Source organism: Argiope bruennichi, chromosome X1 (assembly GCF_947563725.1).
Source record: "Argiope bruennichi chromosome X1, qqArgBrue1.1, whole genome shotgun sequence".
NCBI classification, from domain to species: domain Eukaryota; kingdom Metazoa; phylum Arthropoda; class Arachnida; order Araneae; family Araneidae; genus Argiope; species Argiope bruennichi.
The window spans coordinates 13,636,438-13,658,088 of NC_079162.1; the positions used below are offsets into that span (position 1 = coordinate 13,636,438).

Here is a 21,651-nt window from a genome sequence, read left to right on the forward strand (position 1 = left end):
GGATGGGTTAAGGTAGCTTTTTTTACGAATTCCTTTCCAAAATAAGTTTCGTACTGCTTTTTAAAGGGACGGAAATTCAGCTACATTAAATTTTTTAGAAGGCTATGGTGACTTAATGGGAGTGTCAGATATTTGAAAATTCTTGACACAAAACTTACTTTTATAGAAGATTTACTGTTTATGTGGGCCTTTTCAAAGTTAAATCTACCGTCCAGTTAATGAAGAATCAAACATCTTCGCAATGATATAGAAAAGAAATTTACAGAGTAGTATACCATCTCAGACAGCAGTGAGGTTTCAACCAAGTAATTGAAGCAGTGCTACAGTTACTTTTAAACAAGACAATTTTACGTATCAATAAAAATGCTACAAAACAAAGCGATAACTATAGTTATTTCAAAAACTCAGATTTTGGATTTAATTTAACATCTAAAGCAATTGAAATAAAAACATAATTTTTTTATTTTATATTGTTCTCAAGCCATGGCAATAAAAAAAAAATTCAAATGCTAATTAACATCGTTAAATAAAATGCTGAGTAGATTTCCAATGTTGAAAATTAAATCTTCAACGTAACAGTATCAGAAATGAAACAATTGCGTCAGATGTTTTAGGTACTGTATCGTGAATAGTTACGAATTTTGTTACGACTGTAGTTAGGATTTTTGTCACTAAAACGTGCGAGCGCTGCTAAAGTTTTGAGTGTCTATATTGATATTATCTCTTATTTATTTCAGATTTGTTTTTTGTGTGTATTAGTCTTCTCTACTAGCGTCTCAATCGCAACGTAATCCCTATGGGATGGGCGAATCCATCATGAACCGTACTTTTCACAGGTAGGTACGTTTGCCCGAGAGGGGCAGCAGGGATAAACGTTGGCTTTTAAATGTTGAGTTGTAGCTCAACGCTTATCCCGTTTCAGTTGAATCGTTTTTCGTTGATCACGAGGGAATTCGTTGTCATTACTTTAGCATGTGAATGTGGATATAGTTTTCCTCTCTATTAATGTCTATTTTTAAATCACTATTTTTTATCTTTGAAAATGTTTACAAACTTGTTCTTGTGTTGCATTTCATAAACGGATCATATATAATTTTTAGGAATGTATAAAATTACATTGTGAATGAAGAGGTAATGTGATATTGATATTTAAGTTTCATAGTATATAATATGTAAATAAAGCAAATCATTAACCATTTCATTATCATACTTGTTGATTTTTTTTTTTTTTTCATTATATTACTCTCGTGCTTTGTAGTTTTAAGTAAATGCATGTTAAATTCTTGTAAAGATAATAAACTAACAGGAATGAAATAACTTATTGAATTTAAATAACACGTTTTGTGAGTAGAAGACATATAACCAAAACTTAATGATCTAGGTCATCTTTATTCTTAAAAAAATAAGTAAAACAACTTTTACATAAATTTAGAAAAATAATTTTATAAAGTGCTTACTGTAAAAACAACTTTGTCACAAAGTTTATTTCCTACTCGGGCTTCATAGAGTAATAATAGACATAGCATGTTGAGTAGGTATATATTGTAATATTTATTGTATATCAAGTCAAGCCTTTATTCAAGAAACAGTTTTCTTAAAAGGATTCTGATTTTATTAATGTTTGATTGAGATTTATTTTACTATATTATAAATTTCTAAAATTTTTATTATCACAAGTTATTTTCCTCTTCTCAATAAATAAAACAAATTGAGTTTTATTACTTAACAGATAAATCTCATTAAATGAGCTATAAAAATATGAACCTTTTTAATGCATGAAATAAAACTATTTTCAATTCATGTTTTATTGATAATTTAAGTTCTTTTGTAACAACTTAGTCCTACATAAATGACACAATTGTAAATATATTTAAAATATTTTCATTTGATGAAGTTATTTTATTAGTTCAATTAGTATTATTTGAAAAATAACATTTTAATAATGTCTGTTAGCAATTTAAAGTTGCAAAGAATTGTATTTTATAGTGATTTTTTTTAAGCATAGGACTATTTAAATTTAATTTTCTTATGACAAGTATAAGATTATATTCAATTACATAAAAGTATTAAAATGTAACTCCCTGCGAATGCTTCGGAGGATATAAGTTTTTTTTTAATACTGGTTTTCTTTAAATTAGGGTTTGTTTTTCTAGTTATTAAGAAATCATGTTATATAGAGTTTCATGTTCATACTTGCAGCTTCCTCAGTATATTTCAAAATATAAATATTCTTGAAAGATTAATATAATGGTCTTTTAAAAGATGTTCAGAATATTCTCAATATTGCAGCCTGTTACTGACATTCTGAATATAGGAAAGGAATAAATCTCTATTTTTAAAAAATGAAACTACTAAATTTTCCACTTAATAACTGAAAAAGAAGTGATATTGAACTAATATATTATACAAATATAGAAAGCCTGAATGTTCAGCATGTCACATGTTCTATTTCTAGTAGCACCAATATGTTTCCATGTGAAAACTTTTTTAAAGAGGGTTAGTGGAATTTGGCTTCATTCTATTTAGTTGTAGATGCCTCCAAATGGGGAAAGTTATTTTATGGTCACCCTGTAGTTTAATTGCACAAAATTATTGAAATATGGCAAAATGAAGTTTTAAAAATTCATTTAAAAAAAGTAAAAATTGGAGCAAAAAAATTATAGTTAGGAAAGAATTAATTTTACCTGCTAAATCATGCAGCAGTTATTTTTCTCATGTTTAGGAGTATGAATATAATATCCTGAAAATTCTACAATTAAATAACAAGCTAATATTGAATTAAGCAATAACACTTGGAAAAATAGAAATATAGTCAAATATCAAATTCTTATTGGTTTAACAGTATAATATAAACAAATTAACATATAAAATAAAAACTAAAGAAAATAAATAATATATAGCACTGTATTACACAATTTTTTGACTAAACTTTAATAAGTTAATGTCATAACTAGGCAGTTTTTAGAGTGATGAAAAATATAATGTATCGATTGTTAGCTTTATACAGCTATAAAATGTAAATAAATGTGTTCATGGTAATTTTTTTCAGATTGTTGTTCTGTGACATAAAATCATATTTACAGTGTTTGGGAATGAAGTAATCGTGTTATCTTCCTTTTGTGAATAATTGCAATACTTATTAATTTATTTGAAAAATCTTGGTTGATTTCATTATAAGAGTCATAAAAAGAAATAGCTATAATATATATAATCCTTATGATGAGAAAGGTTTTATTTGATTTGTCAAAATTTTTCTCATCTCATCTCATCTTAATGCTTATCTTATTGAAATGATAGTGCAAGTTTACACATTACTAAAGTTTCTACTATTTTAATAACAAAACAATGACAAAATGAGATTCTCATCTTACTGTTTATCAAATAAAATACAAAGATATCCTTACCAAATATGAAATCATGATAAAAAGAATTAAATAATAATTAGCAAGTTCACTTGAATCACAACAAGGAAAACTAAAAGCTAAATTTAGAAGAGCCTACAGAAGCAAATTGTTTTTTGAGATGTAATCTAACTGACATTGCTCACAAATGGTAAAATGTTTAGTATGTAATAAAGTTAAATATAATAAAAACGCAATATATATTTATTACGAAAACATTGTGTAATGAAACAAACAGAAAATGGATTAATATTAGTATGAAAGAGAATACTATGCAATATTGAAACATGACATTGTTTTCATATTTGTTATAGTCTGTTCCATCATTCTGTTATGCATTTCATAGTATATATATTCATACTTGTCACATCAGGTGACCAGTTTGTTCATCAGGAACATTGGTTGTATTTGTTTTTAGATAAATTGTTTAGATATAACTTCATATCAATGAGTCTTATCAAATAGTTTAGCATTAAAATTGTGATTTTAACTGACTTACTTAAATATTCTTATTTACTATGTGTATTGTGATCATAAACTTTTCTGATTGAGACTGTTACTTGACATCATGGCACTGTTGAAAATGTAAATAACCCTTTCATCTATCTTCTAAATTTGAGGTATTGTAACTTCACTTTTTCTATTTGTTTTATAAATTGCTCAGATATTAAATATAATACTTCTTTACTTGACTTTCAATAATGGGCAAAAACCATGCGATTAATTACATGATGAAAAAATGAAAACGATTTGGATTTCAGGGTAATAATGTAACATGAAATGTGGGGAGGGGGATATTTTTAAAAAAAGCAAATATTCGTTCTACAATTCAATTGATATAATTAAAAAAATTTCAAACAATGTAAAATTTATGTTTGTGCAGTGATATTTTCAGAAATTATCATGGAAAAATGGCAAATTTCAGCTTAAAATATTATTTAAAATTTCTAAAAAATCGATCCAAGGTGCACACATCCACCATTCTACATATGTGTCACATTTGATACATGTAGGTCAAATATTTGGCTTGTAGAGCACCAAAACACACACATTCAACTTTATTATTAGTATATAAATATATTTGTTCCACTTTTTTTATAATTAAATGTTTCATTATTCGTTTGTTGAAGCAAGTTATGTATGGGGTGGATTAAAAAAATGATTCCGTTTTTATCTTTATAATGTATTAAAATAAAATAGATAAATATAATAATACTAAATATATATATATATGCAAGTGATACAATAAATGAGTTTGTCTGCATTATCTAACCAATAAAAAAAAAGATATTTACATAAATACTACAGACAACAATTCTGTGCACGATGACTTGCAATTCTGTTATTTGGTTAAATGTTACAAACTGTATTTTGGTTTATATATTATAATTATGCTAAAAACTAGTGAATCTGTAGAACTTCAGCTCTCAAGAATTGAATAAATTTGATGATAGTTAATAGATATTTTATAGAAACTTTTAATTTAATAAATTTAAATAATAATATTTTATAAACTTTCTATAGCAAACAACTTTTTTTTTATTATCTTTATTGAATATAGAATAAGAAATGAAATACTTTTTTCACTTAATATACAAATGAATCTAAATTTTTCAAGGCAGATTTTTTAAAAATTTCAAATGCAATTTAGTTTCTCCATTGGTATATTGTATCTAATTATTAAAATATAGCATTGTAGTTTTATTAGAAACAAAGAATTTTTCAAAAGCATAAAATATATTTCATCATTTGAAGAACTTATTGTGCTATTTGACTTTAAGTGGCAGAAAAAAAACTTAACACAAATTAAAATAATATAATGAAAATAGTTATTTCCATTTTTTTATTATTATTTATATAAAAATATGTTATTTTCTATGAGAAGAAATATTATATTTCTATAATTTTATATTATTTATTTTATTGTTTTACAATAAAAAAAATAATAAACACAAAATAAAGTTGGATGGACACTAGAAACAAAGTCAAGGAAACAAAGTAAACAGAATGAAAGTAATTTGATTAAAACTTGTTTTAAATATTTACATAACAGCTCATTTTTGTGAGGCAGTTAAGAAAATAATATATTTGTTTTCATTAGGTTTACTTCAAAATCATTAAGGAAACCAAAATATGAATGGCTGATAAACATAGATAATATACTCTCAATTAGCATTGGAACCATTGTGCATTATATATGTAATTTTCATAATTGTGCTATAGATATAGGAAAAATATTTATTCACTTAAAATATAGAAATGTTACAGTGTTAAAGAATATAGTAAAAATATTTACAGATTGGTTACAGAAGGCTACACTTAGCTGAATGCCTGCCAAAAATGTCTTTGGTAAGTGGTTAGTGATTAAAAAAAAATAACTATAATTGGTTATTTATTTATGGAATTATATAGGTAATTCTCATAATTTATAAGACTAACAATGAAAAACATTTATACATGAATATTTGACCGAGTTAGTCCAACAAACATTGATATTGCATAATAGGAGATGCTTTGGATGTAGAATATTTTACTATATAACTTTCAAAAATCAAATAATAAAAACAGCAAATTATTTAGCCTGTAACTAAATTGAAATACTAATATGAATTTTTTTTTTGTCTATTGAATTGATATATTTGGCTCTAATTTACAATGTAAAATTTTAATGAAAGGAATTAACATTATCAAGAGGGTTTTGCAATGAATAGACACATATTAAATGCACAAACTACATATAAAATGCTAAGCAAAATGTGTAAACTTTATTAAGAATGAGAACAACGCATAATATAAAAAAAATATTACAACTGAAAAACATAGATACCATAATTACAGTTTCAGGATCAATAAAGTAAAGAAAGCAACAAGAAGGAAAAATTTACCTAAGTATTTTAAACACTAGTATATCTTCTCACAAATCATGTGATGTGTCGCATTTTATCGTTAAAAAACGTTCCAAGATTCAAATTGCCAATACTACAATTGATTTTGAATACTTAGTACATTCTAAAAGAGACACTATGAATCTATGTGTGCAATATTTTACTTGGATTTTTTCTTTTTAAAAAGAATTTATCAAAGCATAATTATTTTTAGAAACTATATAACTGCAACTGGCTAATGGAAAATAAATGTAAAACTTATGAAGTTCCCAAATAATGTCTTAAATTGTGTTTTTATTATATGAGAACACGATATAGTTTTGGGAATGAAATTTTTATTTCAGAAAAAAAATTGGCCAGCTATATCTTTAAATTGGGACTGCAGAAAATGCAAAATATCAGAAAACATTCTAAATCCATTCCAAATTTATTCTTTTTGAGTTTATATTCTGAATTAACAACATTCTAATCATATTATAGAAAATACTTCTACAGAAAGATTATATCAGGAAGCGTATTCTATTTAAAGTATATATATTTCAGATGCTTCAATTTGTCAATGCCTTTTGTGACTATCTATGGTTTAAAAATCCAAATTTTAGTTTATATTACAAAATTGAAATGTTCTCACGTCATATTTTAAATTTAAAAATAGCAGTATACATTTTTTTTTTTCAGTTCATGGTAACATATTAAGACAAATAGAAATGTGAAGTTTAGGAATTATAAAAAAAATAGATATACACTGTTCTGGGAATGTAAAGGCAAATATAACCATTGGCAGAATATTTTTTTTCTCAGACTATAAAGATATTATATCCATACAATCATATAATAGGCACATCTTTTTTATTTACTGCAGAAATAGTACATGTTAGATGTAAATGAAAAATATGTTTCCATATTATTCAGAAATTTTTCTGTAAAGGAATGTTATATTACAATTAAATTTTTTTCAAAATCAGTAAATTACCAGTTTTGAAGATGATGTATTAATGGAAACATTCGTCGGGTCAAATGTACTTTTAAATGATTTCAAGATTCATTAATATCAGGAAATTCAGAACCCTATAAAAACAGAATTAGTAATAATAATAATAAAAACAGTAGAAAACAAGTAAAAGCCACCTGAAAATGAATTGTCTGAAATATTGCTTTTGGTAAAATAAATGGTATTTGTATTAAATATCCATTGAATAAGATGAAGGTCACTGAAAAATATGTTTAAAGCTAATATGTCGACAGCTTGCTTGGAAAACGCATCCTTCCCCTCCAGCGGAAAACGATTCAATTGAAGCGGGATAAGCGTTGAGCTACAACTCAACATTTAAAAGACAACGTTTATCCCTGCTGCCCCTCTCGGTCAAACGTCCCTACCTTTCGAAAGTATGGTTTGGGATGGATTCGCCCATCCCATAGGGATAGACGTTGCGATTGAGACGCTAGTTTTGACCGGTCAAACAATCTCGTCCTTAAAAAAGGAGAAATTCTTCAGTAAGAACTAATCAATTATGTCAACGATTTTTCGAAAAAATCTAAGTTTGAAAAATATTCGTCGGCTTAAAATTTTATTTCGAAATATAAACCATGAATGCCGTATTTCTCCTCCTAATTCATTTTTGACCAGCTCTGTCTCCCGTCATCAGTAATGTCTATTTAATAAACATTCTTTGTTATAAATACGAAATTTTTGTATTGAAACATAATTATTCTTAAAAGTAAATGTAGTTGCTTAAGATTATAACTTTATTTGATATTAATTTGTGATAATATTAATAATTATAATTTTTTTTCGTGATAAATAAATGCATCTTTTTTTATCACACAGATGTTTTGTCACTGCTGCTCTCCCTCAGCATTATGAAATTAAAGATAATTTTGAAGAAGTAAGCCTGGATAATGTAACTCTGCAGGATGTGGACAAAGCATTCGTGGAGATGGATTATGCCGTTAAACGAACGGGACGATGCTCCAAAATAAATGTAAAAAACATATTATCTTTGATCGAAAAACTTCGTAAGTCGAATTCCTGTTTTATTAATTATAATTAGTATTGTAAAAGTAGCCTTTTTATGCTTGCTACAAAGCATCTGTTTTTTCTTCAAATGCTTTAATAGAAATTCAAAGAAAAACATCTTTGTAGCAAAACGTGTCTTATGTCATTATATCCTCTATATTCTCTAATATTACTATTCTATTTTTCTAATTATATATTGTGTAATATTTGGATTTCCTGAGGACTAAAATGCATGTTTATTTCTTGTAAAGAAGTAGTTTACAAACTTCTATCTTTTTATGCACTTTATTAAAGCATTGAATTATGTCTATTAATTTATTGAATTTGTTTGTAATTTATAAATGTTATGCTAATAAATAAAAGTAAACTCTTGAATGGTAAAAAGTTAAAGTATTGCCTTGCATATCATCCTGTATTAATGTTCTTTTTTATCATCTTTTGGTATCACTAGTCTCAAATCAAAGTTCTGTGCTGGAACATAATTGTCAAAATTTTTCATCTGGGAAAAATCAATTTTATTTATTACATATTATGTGAATAATTTTATTGTTCCTATTGATCTAAAGATTTTTAAAATTTGTATCACATTTATATTATGTTTATGTCTCACTAATTCCTCTTTTACTTAGGATTAAGGAATATATTCTTTATAATTTAGATTTATTAATGTATAGCACTCGATTTAAATGCTAAACTTTAAAAAAATGTAATCCAAATTTTTGGTGTAAAATAAAAATCTATAAACTATGACTTTATAAGATAAAAAATGAGAGAGTATCTAATTATGTTACTAAATTAGTTTGTTTATTGGTAACCATCCACAAAGTATATTGACCATCTTTTCTTTCATTTTTATCATTTAAATTTTATTAAATTTATCAAGAAAGGTTATAAATGCTGTTCTTTGTGACAATTGTATGCATGTTAGATAACTTTAAAGTTGAAGAGCAGTCTAAATTTTTTAATATTTTATTATATCCATTAAAATTATTTTCAAAATCCACATATGACCATTAAAGAAGTTAACAGAAGATACCATCTGATCTGCATCTTTAAAGAGAATATTACCTCTTATAATTTCCAGACAAAAGTTTGATGGATTGCTTTAACAAGTTTAGTTTGCAGATTGAAGCTAGCAATTGAAACATATAATGCTTACATCAGCAAGAGAAGAAAAAAAAAAAATCAATGCATACGTTAACAGCTAATGTAGTATTTCATGATATTTGTTTTACAGCAATAAAAGAATAAATGATTCTTATATAAAAGATTGAAAAAGATATTTGTTGAAAAAATTTTGAAGCAGGCCTGTTATTGAATTTTTCTGAAATGAAAAGAATTATGTAAAGCTCAATTTTTCTGTATTTATTTAATGTCTCGTGCTTTGTACGTCAAAACTTTTATCAGAAATTCTGCTTGATTTGTTATTATTAAAATATTTTCCAATTAATTAGCATATTGAAACATTTTGTATTGGAATCTAACATTGTGTCTGTTTTTTCTGCTTTGAGTAATCCTAGAAAGTATATCTTCTACAGTCAGTATTAGTATTCTTATAGTATTATATTCATTTAAAGTCTAATAGAAATGTTATTCTATGTATATGCAAATTTCATTCTAGTCTCCTTTTGTTTTAAGAAATTGAATAATATTTTTGTTGTTGTTTGTTTGAACGTACAATGAATGATAACAAAATAAGGAGAGATCCTTCAGTCTTTTTTTATATGCTGTCACTATACAGAAATTTAGTGACAACAAATTTAGGTTAAATTCTATATACTTTTAATAATAACTTTTAAAATATGCCCTTTCAGTAATTTTTATTTGTGAATATAATTGTGAAAAAGTTGGAAGCTGCTATTTTAAAATTTTGTAGTTGATACTATTTAAAATATTTATGCTGAAATAATGCACTTAATGAATTGTTATAAATTGATTTTTTTTTAATATGCATACTGAAAAAAAGCTGCCTCATTTTCTTAAATATTTTCCAGTCTGTATAAATATTTCCACAACAATAATTTGTTTTCTCTTGTTTACAATAAGTTTGTATTAGTATTTGCATAAAAGCTAAAATGACATTGGTATATTGATATGGAAAATTAAAATAGATCTTAAGCAATTAAGATTTTTTTTTATTCTATAAAATTTTAAATATTTTTTAAACAGTTTATTTACTAATACTGTTACATGTAGAATAAATCAATAATTACAGCCAATTATATAAAATGTTATGTAAAATTACTAAGTATGAAATGACAAGACCAAAATTTGCGAAAGGATATTAAAAAAATATTTAATTGAATTGTCTTGAAATGGTACAGCGAAAGAATATATAAACTTTTACAGATGAATGAATTTTTACTTTCTTTTTTTAACTTTTTAACTTAAACTTTTTGGCTAAATATTTCAAATATGCAAATTTTTCCTTACTTCATGTGTTTTATTTTTCCTGTGAATACTCTGTCCATGCTATACTTTATATGGGTATGAATTTTTTCAAACTTTTATTGTTCTCCAATTGTGATATTAAAAATTTTTTGTCCTTAGATTCTTTTTCTGAAGTTCATGGTCTTTATCTTTTGCGATGTTGTGGATTGATGTATATGGAAAAACCTGCTGAGCGAGTGCAACTTGCCAATGAAATTTGGGAGAAACTTCATAAATTAGGTACAAAGATAATTTCTTTTTGTTGAAAAATTGCTACTAATATATTAAGTTCTTTATAAAACAGAACTTCTTAAACTGTTGTTCATAATCTTTAGAGTTACAAAGAAAGGTGGTGGACTTATGAAAACTCTTTTCTAAAAATTTCTTCTCTAAAGAACATCATCGTGACTAAATGTATTTCATTTGAATTTCTGCAGTGAATGTTTATATTATATAATAGTTTTCTTATTTATTTTCCATTCTCTCTGAGATCACTTCTGAATTTTATATTTCAAAATGTAGGAAAAACTAAAAAGAAAATAAATAAAAATAAAATAAATAGAAAAAAAAAGATTATAAATAGAGAAAGTTTAAGAGAGCCTTGCATATAGAGTGTCCCCACCAAATGGAACAAGTATTTATTTCCTTTACTATTGCAATTAGACAGATAGTTCCAGTTACGAAGTTTCTCAAAAAAGTACCCAAATGTATGAAAATACTTTGGCTTCTGTATAGAATGATTATTAAAAAAAAACAAAAAAACTGCTGGCTGGAAGGAAAAGACAGATTGCTTTCTATCTAAGTTACTGTTTTCTAATCCCCTTCAATCTTTTAGACAAAAACCAATGGAAATGATTTTCCCAAAGCATTCCCACATACCTTCCAATTATTCTCCCCTCCCCCCACATAAAATTATGGACATTGGATGAGACTGCAAATACCTTGCATGTTGTTCACCAATCAATACAGATTTTGTAATAGTTACAAAATGCAGATCATGGGCATGAATCTAACAGTTTACTGAATCTATTTTCAGAATGTGTGTTTAGGTGCCTTTTTACAGACCAATTTACACCAAAATTTGACACAGAACTATGATTGTAGTCACAAGGCAACATGTTGAATTTCACTGATTGAAGTCATTGCATTTATTTTCATGCATGAGAAAATATGAACCGACGGATGGTCCACTACTTGACAAATTAGGTTCGAACTTGATCAAAACGGATAACAGTCTATATTTTAGATGCTATACCTATGTATTAAATTGTATTTACATAGTTCCTTGCATTTTGCAATTATTGAGTTCATTTGTACTCAAGCAGCCAGACATTCTTAGAATGGATTTTGCTCAACATTTGATAGAAATCTACAAATTTGGTGAAAAGATCGTATTTGAAGTTGCATCCATCTATCTCAAATTGTTTTTGAATTATCTTTGTCACAGACAGCAATAATGCTAATATGTTTTTCGAACACAGGGATCATCAAAACCTCGAGTTTGAATTTTTTGACGATTACAATATTTTCTCTATACTTTGTATATGATAAAGTAACCAGCAGGAGTGGTCTTCCCAAAACTTTTTTGCATACTCTCTAATAAATTTGTCATGCCAGAGAATGTCTTGCATGGCATTGGCATACAATTATGAAGTATTAACTTTTGGCATGAATATAACATTTCACTGAATTTATTGTGTCATCCTCAGCAAGTGTTTTGACGATTAATCCCTGGCATACAGTTAATAGCATCTGAAAATCGAATTTGTGTTTTCTCTACCGATTAAAATAAAAATTTGATACAAAACTGCACTTGTAATCATAAAATACTATACCATAATTATATATTTTAGTCATTGCAACTTTGAGTTATTGCATTTACAGGTTTCTAGTTGTACAGACTGGCAGATAGTCAATCCCTCATTGGATTTGACTCAGAATTTGACAGGTGTCTACCATATAAATGTTAAATCTGTGTACGAAAATTTAATCATCTAGCTATCTTCAATTTGCAGTTAACTGTTTTAACATATATTTAAACAGACAGACTTCCTCAGATATAGATTTTGCTCAGAATTTAATGGAAATCTACAAATTTGATGTAAAGACCATATACCAAATTTCATTTGTGTAACTTGAAGTATTTTTGAGTTATTCTTACCACAGACAGATAAACATTTTCCAAACATGTGTTTTGCGAGCTCAGGGAATTCTAAAATGTGGATATTCTCCAAACTCTCAAGTTTGAAATTTTTGTCAGTTACAATACTTTCTCTATAATTCATACGCAAGAAAGTAAGAATAAAATATTACATAATGAAACAACATAGGTAATGTTTTTATTGCTATCGAACAATTTAGTATTCATTAGAAAATAAATAATATCAAAGTACAAATATTATAAAGATAATGTACAAATCTAAACTTATTACAAATTTTATTTCACTGAAAGCTAGCAGTTTTAGCTAGTGCCAAAAGTTTACAGTAGTTTCCAAGAACTGAAAGTTTATCTCTATTTTAAACATATCTGAAGGAATTAACCATCATTTGCAAATAATCATTTTTCAATTAAATGCAAACAATAATATTTTATGATAGAAAGCATGAATTTATTGTTTAATTTGTCATTTATATTGATTGTACATTATTTTTTTTATCTTCCTCTACATATTAATCCAAGAGGAAGAAAATATCTTCCTCTTTTCTTAATTAATAGTAGAATTAGAATCTTATATGTTGTGCATTGAAATGTTTCATTTATAACTATTAATCGGATTAAAGGAAAGTTATCCTTGATTTTTAAATAAATATATTATTCGGCACTTATGTATTAACTACATGCTATTGGCAAATTTCTGGCTTAATTGCATGTCATTGGCGAACATAGTCAATAAACTAATATGATCTCCTTGTCGATCTTTTTTTGCAAATTAATTGCTATTAGTCGATTAATAAAAGTACTTATACTTGGGTTGGACTCATAACTGTTGTCTTTTATCTTTGTAATATTTTTAATACTTTTATATTCTCAGTAACATAGAGATATCCAAACAAAAGGCCATCAAATGAACAAAAGCTCCATAATAAAGAAGTTCATTAAAAAAATGTATTCAAAAGAACAGGGAAAAAATGCAGATTGTTGAAATTAAGCAATCATTTTCGCATAATGTTGCTATTAAATCATTCTCCTCCTTTATTTTTATTTAATTAGTTTTATACAAGCTTTTAATCTTTCGTCCATGTGCATTTAAACAACTTTAAAGCATGGAAATTGTATATAGATAGAAGTTTTATTTCATTTTTTTTAAAGCTGACAGTATAAATTGTTGATGTTAGAAACAGTCAAAATTGGAGGTTAGATCATGCTCACTATGTCATAGACTCCTTAGACTCCTCTCCTTGTTGGTTTTGGAACCAACAGCATAAAGATTCGTTTGAGCATGGTTTGGTTCTGAACCAAATGTTTGTACAGGAGCCTAAAGGTAGCTTGAAAAATAAACCAAAATGTCAATTTCTATATCACATGTATAAAGTCGTATCCTCCCTATTCCTTTCTTTGAAAGTAAGGAACCTGTAGTTTGTAAACATCTAAACCACTCTGAGTAGACACTTTCTAGAAGGATGCCAGGTATTTAGAAAACAACATTTGTATTCTTATACAGATAATTAGCATTACATACCACATGAATCATTGACATTTCCAAACATTTGTTACTGAGTTAAATCATTCTTATAGAAAGCACACAATTACAAGTTAAGAGTTTTATTTTTTTCTTCAGCATTCCATTACTTCTCCAAGATATCTTAAATGCTCAGTCTCCCTTGCCTTTTTTATAAAATTAAAGTTGCAACTGTCGATTAATCAAAGTGAACAACATTATGTGTGATGAGCAAATATCTTTTAAGTCACAATGATTGGATGATGTACTCTTAAACAAATATTTGCATATGACTGTTCGCTGAATAAATTTGCACTTCTAAAATAAATATCACTTAACTTTGTAATAAGTCTCTCTAAATTTAAAAATAGCCATATTTCTGCAAATTTTATTGGTAGAAATTTGAAACTTAATGTATGAATAGATGATGAATATAAGAGAAAAATATATTGCATATTAACATTTGTAAACAAATGGGAGTCATACAAAAAATTTAATTTTTTACTATCATCCCTCACAGAAGCCAGAATGATTTCATACAATTGCTCACTTTATTTAATGAAACTTTATAATTGAAAGTATGTGCCTGGATGCAATATTCAAGGAAATAAATGGGATATCCTGTATAGGCATGTTTTTTTAAACTAACATGAAATAAAATTTATGTTTCGTTTTAAGCTCTTGATAAAACTATGACTTCTCAGAAATGAAAGTACATTTGCTGTTTTTAGAATTTAATGAAGCGAAGAAATCTTGGTGAAACTGTATAGTAACATAGTATCAAATATGGAGTTTTGCACCCTATGGCACATCTAAAATTTTAATGAACTGGAATCGCCTGAAATTTCAACTAAATACATTAAATGTGTTGTTTTAAATCATTGTCTCTTTCATCTTATAAAAACTATAGCAGAATACTTGCAGTTCTTTTCATATTTCATTCTTTTCATAGAATTATTTATGCCAATTGCATTATAAAGTAATTGTTTATAAATTGATTGCTTTATTCTGTTTAGCTTTTAATGCTCAGATTACTGATTTCAGCGAATTTAATTTATTTGCTTTATATGAAGTTTTTCATACTTTGTGTATTTAATCAGCTAATAAAGTATTTGCTATAACAATGTTTATCTCTGCCTTGTTTTAATGTTTAATCATTTATTTCTAGATGTACATTTAGATGTCAAGCATTATAATTCACTTTTAAAAGTCTTTGTGGACTGTGACCATCAGTTTCTAACTTCTGAATTTTTAGCATCAATGGAGAGTTCAAAAATTGAACCAAATAAGGTAAATCAATAAATAGATAAAAACATTTTAAATTTTATTAAAATTATTTAATTATTGATTACATTTGGGTAGAGTTCCAGCTTATCTATGCATCAAATTAACTTTTAAATTGGCTAAAGTTATTCTTAGAAAACTAAGGAAAATTTATACTGTTTATAAATAATGAAAGTTGTATTGATTATGAATTGAGGAAGAAACAAGGGGAGTTATGTTTGCTTTAAATGGATGAGTAAAAAATTTTAAAAATAACTAGTATCAAATGGTAAGCCAACTTTTAAAAAGAAAGAATTGTATTTGCTTTGGAATAGATGGAAAAGAATATATTTTGCTGTGAAATTTTCACTGTTATTAAGTGCTTGCATTCACAGCAAATAGAAAGAAAAAAAATTGTAGGAAATAAAATTTTGCTTCTCTAAGAAACCTTAACAGCAATCCCAATGGCTCAGTTGGTAGAATATTCGTTAATCAATATGTCTGGGAAATGATAATGTCAGGGAAAATTTCTTTAAAATCCTGGAAATGTCGGGGAAATTCAAACAGCAGAAATGCTGGCCACCCTGACATTGCTACAAGTATTCTAATCTAAGAAACAGGAAATCACCATTCTTTTTTTAGATTTGAAAGTTATTGTAAAATACAAACGCTGTACAAATTTTGTTCCAAAAAAGGGGTCAAGAAAATTGGCCATTGAAAAGTGTTTGATATGAGGAAAACTCACATTTGCAAATTTCAGGGTAGTGAAATTATTTAAATTACATTGCATTCTTTTTTTTCTTTTTTTTTTCTGAAGTTCTGTAAACAAGCAGAAATTGAATTAAGCATATATGAAATATCAATTGATTACTTTGTGTTTAGTGAAGAATTTATTTTTTTTATTTACATTGATATCTGAATGCATTATTATTGATGGAAAATTGTTGTTATCCATCGCACGTCATTAGTATAGCATAACCTTCCTCCCAAGAATCAGAATCTTGAAGATTTAAATTTCTATTTAAACCTGTTTTTGAAAAAAATACTACTGCCCCTTGTGGCATAATTGCAACTTCATGTTTTAAAGTATCTTTGTCTGAAGACCTGACTCTTCCACAGAAACCACAATGTATGCAAGTCCTGTGCCCATTGAATCGCTCGAAAGCATAGGTCAGGACCACTAGTATGATGTAGAAGTGTGGAGAGCAGGCATTATCATCATTTGACTGTGGTTCAGAATTCTAGATCTGTCCTCATGTCGTTTCAAAACAAGACTTTAATTTTCGTGAAGTAATTCCATTTAATGAATTGCATAATATCAACTGTGATACAACATCTGGCATTAATAAAGGTTAACTGGTACTTGTGAAAAGGGTTGAGAAAGGGAATGACATTAAAATTTTTTTTGAACATCCATTAAAATATCTTGAGATTGATCAAGTGTTGCTATATTTATTTGTCTTTCTGTATGACAACACTAATTGACTGAAAGGGAATTTCCCTTTCAGTTCTGTCTCAAATTTAACAAACTTTATTCAGATTTTCAACATGCCAATGACATTATCTTTGAAGATGAAAACAATATTTATCCCCCTCCCCACCCATTGAGATTTCTTTTGGATTTTTTGAGATTTCTAGAAAATACATTTATGTTGATGAATAATTGTCTTTTTATATTTATAGGCTACATACCTCCTTTTATTACAAAAATACTGTAATGACGGTAATTTGAGCGGGGCAGGGTAAGTTGTATTTATTCAGGAAATTTGTCTGGTATGTGTTTATAATTATTTATCATGCATTATCTAAATTGTCATAAATTGTTATTTGCTAAGTTGTCATATGACTTGAAAATAACGCCATTAAGGTTTTTTTTTTTTTTTTTTTTTCATCTTTTTATAAGTGTTAGTTCTTCTGGCCATTTGCTTGATGTATTTAATAAATGAGATATCTTGTTAAGTATATTGAAATGCAGTTAAACCATAATGTTCACATTATATAATTTGTACTTTTACTGCACAAATTATCATATAGAGATAACTTGAGCTTGTGGTTGCCACACTGAGTTTTATACTATTATACATTTTCAGTTTTCCATGTATGATATGCAAGTCTTAATAAGTCTTCAGGCTGAGATTCTATACTGCACTTGTTTTATATTTGTTTCTTTGGTTTCCTCAATCAGGAATATTTTATAGTTCACTTGTATTAGTAAAAGCGATATTTAAAATTCAACTATGGCCTATCTTACCTAGACGGTGAAAGTATATTTGGATTTGATCCAGATTATACTTGCAATCGTTACTTTTACTTACTCATTACTTTTAAATTTTTACTAAGAAGTATTTACTTTTCTTAATCATGTTATTAAATTTTAATAACATAAATTACTACTGTGATATTTAGTGTTTCATAAATTTGGAAAGGTGTTAATTCTGATATCCCAAAAGTGGTGTCCCATGAACTCTAAATATAGTAGTGCTACAAAAGATTATTTCGACAGTGCTGAAGTTCATCCTTTCTTTAAAAAGTGATATCATCCTTTTTCAAACACAGGATGTGTAGTGTCATGAAAAGTGCTTAATTTTGGGAAAAGGTCCTGAAAATTTGAGGAAAATTTGAAAATAGAGGATAGTGAATAAAAATACAAATCAAGATCAAAGATATTGGAGATCAATAATTTGTGATTTTCCCTTTGATTTGAGATGTATTGTGTTCTTTGCATTTCCATGCTATCTTTATTTAACGATCCTTTTGTCATGCTCACTAAAGCATATTGGGTATTGATTCAAACTATAGCATATTGGTTCTCAAGTAATTAATGCTTTTAATTTCTATTTGCGACTTTGCTTTTACTTGCATTTTGATTTTCTTGGTTGTGATCAATAATTAGTTTAATGTATGTAATACAAATGTTATGAAATATACAAATAAGTAAAATTTTCCAATAAATGCAGATGGATGTTCAAACTTAATAAATACTACATTCTTGTTTTCTAACTTGGATTTAATGTCAACAGGTATCTTGAGTTCAAAGACAATAAGGCATGTGAATAATTATGCAGATTTTCAGTTTCCCTCCAGGCACATCCATGCTACTGTGACTAATTAACAAGTCCATTTCTGATTTTGTGACATATCCAGTTTGTGAGAGTTTGCACCATGATATATTCATTGTGGGATCTATTTTGTTTGCTTCAAATTTTCTGTATTACTGTCTAAAGTTGTCCAATCATTCTAATGCACCCTACATCGAATGAAAATGGAATGGGATGATTATTCTTTAGGGTAGAGTGAAAAAAAAATCAATTGTTCAAGTATTGTATTCAAATATAGCTCCAAAGTTGAGTCTTGAAATGCTAATCAACGGAAAAATATTGAAAACATTATTTTTTGATTATTTTCGGTTTGTGCAAAGAGCCAAATTTTGAGAAATAGGGCGGGGAAAAAAACAAAAAACAAAAACCCTAAGATTATCACTCTAAATATAAAGTTCTGAAATGGGGGAAAAAAAATTCAAAGATTAAATTCTAATTGGAATAACTCTGAGAAATCGCGTCCTTGCATGTTCTGTAATAAAAAAAAAAAAAAAAAACATTTTCTAAGTGTATCTTGAATTTTCAGTTTCAGCAAAAGGCATAAAATCTGGAGGAAAAAAAAAAAAAACACATCCTTAAATTTGCCTTTAACCAAAAAATATGCAGACTTTAGTTTTTGATTTCTACTTGCTTCTAAATATTTCATTTCCGTTGCGTATTGACAAAAAATATATTCTTGCATTAATGTTAAGATGTTCAAACTTGTGTAAAAAATCTGGGATTTACCGATATTCAGATTTACAGATTATTTTATTAAACAACAGGTTATATGAAGGGATATTAATTTTCAAGAAAAATAAGGAAAACCAAAACTGGTGACCAATATATCGGTTTTGTTACATCAGCATATGAAAAGATAATGAAATAGCCAAGTGCAAATGAAGTAGCTAAAATATTATAATATTTATGTTAGTGACTTGGAAAAACTATTAGCAACAAACAAAGATGGAGAAATGGTATTACCTGCAACATAGAGGTTAACATTCAGCACCCATTGCATTGATTCATTTGTTTGTTATTTGTTCCACTTCAATGAACTGCCATTCACATATTTGAATGATTGGGTAGAGAGATGATGAAAACAATGTCATTCTCTTAGAAATTTAACTAGCAATTGCAATGAATTAGCAACATAGAGCTTGCATATAGGTTCTTTTTTAAAGATTCTTAAACAATTATTTACCATTGTTTGATGGAAACAACCTGAAATTCACACATTTATTACTCACAGTTGTAAATTATAGTAGAATTTGATGATAAATCATTTTGTCTTGTACCCTGCAATCCTTTACTATGTTATGGAATTTTTCATTTCTGAGCGATGTTCTTTCACCTGATTTTTTTTATTTGCATAATTCTAAAAACAGCCCTCTTTTGGACATATTTTTGTTTTCGTTTGGTATTTACATGACATCCAAAGAATAAAGGATTTACAAGCAAAACTACCAGAAGAACTATTATAAAATATAATCATATTCCAACGATTTGTTTTCCTTTTATAAACAGTGTGGCAACCAAACCAGAAATCATGGAAAAATTGGCTAATTTTATCGATCAGGAAAAGTCAGGAAATTCGTAACAGTATCTAAAAATCAAGGAAAATTGCCGACGAGAGCATTTTGCGACAAGCATGCGTGCGAGTGGCGATTTCGCGCTATCATTTCTCTGCCTCCGGACCCTAATGTCGCCAAAGCGATGATAGTAACAGCAACCCAGGGCATCATTATTTCGAGGGTATGGTGACTTTTTAGAATTCCATTTCTTAATTAAAGTGATAAACTGATGAATTTCGCTTATAGCAATCCTATTGAAATTTTCGGAAAGGTCGGTTTTCACAGAGAGAGAGAATAAATTTTGGTTCAATCTACTTACAACTGAAAGTTGGATTGATGCCATATCAATGCGGAAGATGATAATGATACTTTCTTATGGAAAGAGTAATGTTGAAAGAGGATTTTTGATTAAAATAATATTCTATGGGAGAATATATAAGAACAAACACTCGTTACAAGAAGAATTGTTTATGACAGCATTCAAGCAAATAGTAGACTAATAACGGGAGGACACGAGGTTGAAAATTGAGTTCGGGATGAGACTTCGTACAATGGTAGTAAACATATATAATGTTCATTCATGAAAATATTAAATCCAGTCAATTTTGAGAAAATGGCTCTCAAACTGTTAGCATAGCTTATATACTAATAAAGTGTAGCTGGGGCCGAGACTAGAAAAGTATGGTGGATGACTGGCATTGCATTCATGAGACCCGAGTTTGATACTGGGCTAATATTTTTCACTTTTTTACTATTTTTTTTCTTCCTAAATTATTTTAAACTGATTTAAAAATTTACAAACAAATTTAATTAATATGTTTTTTCTTTTTTTATACAAAAATAAATATTTATTCTTCCAATTCTCGATTATAATTTAATTTTTAGAAGAAGTATAATTATAAATATTCAGAATTACTTAAATTAAATTAAATAGTTTTTTGTGTTACTTTCAGAGAAATACTTCAGTGTTTAAAGGAGAAAGGACTTCCCATTAATGAATCTGTGTTTACTATACTTATTAAAGGACATATGAGAGCAAAGTAAGATTTAATAAGTTTTATATCTTTCTTTCAAATTAAGTCCCCCCCCCTCAAGCAAGGCTACCTATTTTATAGATTGGTAAGCTATTAGTAGGTATTTCAGGTATAACAGGTAAGACAGAAGTTTGAATTGAAATTACGCACATGTTCCAATCAACATGTATTTTATATGCTGTTTTTATGAACAATTGTATATTTTAATAAAGTATTGTCCTTGCCATTTGCTAATATAGATACTGTTAATTGCATCATGCATTTTATCATAAAATTATTAATAAATTTTTGTAATACACATTTTAGTTTAA

General features: G+C 27.2%; 1 protein-coding gene across 6 annotated transcripts in view; it reads left to right on the top strand.

Annotated features, from left to right (window-relative positions):
* The first annotated feature begins 764 nt into the window (after nucleotides 1-764).
* LOC129958150 (leucine-rich PPR motif-containing protein, mitochondrial-like) overlaps nucleotides 765-21,651 on the top strand; it is a 123,933-nt gene continuing 103,046 nt past the window's right edge. Inside the window, exons 1-6 of one of the 6 annotated variants that reach the window (XM_056070376.1) lie at nucleotides 765-836; nucleotides 8,115-8,302; nucleotides 10,854-10,973; nucleotides 15,561-15,682; nucleotides 17,339-17,397; nucleotides 21,260-21,346. In XM_056070376.1, coding sequence (XP_055926351.1) covers nucleotides 802-836; nucleotides 8,115-8,302; nucleotides 10,854-10,973; nucleotides 15,561-15,682; nucleotides 17,339-17,397; nucleotides 21,260-21,346 — 611 coding nt within the window. In that variant the 5' untranslated portion in view covers nucleotides 765-801. Of the gene's footprint in view, nucleotides 837-879; nucleotides 1,132-5,731; nucleotides 5,751-7,649; nucleotides 7,932-7,953; nucleotides 8,005-8,114; nucleotides 8,303-10,853; nucleotides 10,974-15,560; nucleotides 15,683-17,338; nucleotides 17,398-21,259; nucleotides 21,347-21,651 lie in introns of those variants that run through there. The other 5 variants (XM_056070377.1, XM_056070379.1, XM_056070375.1 and 2 more) reach the window with 5 other exon arrangements.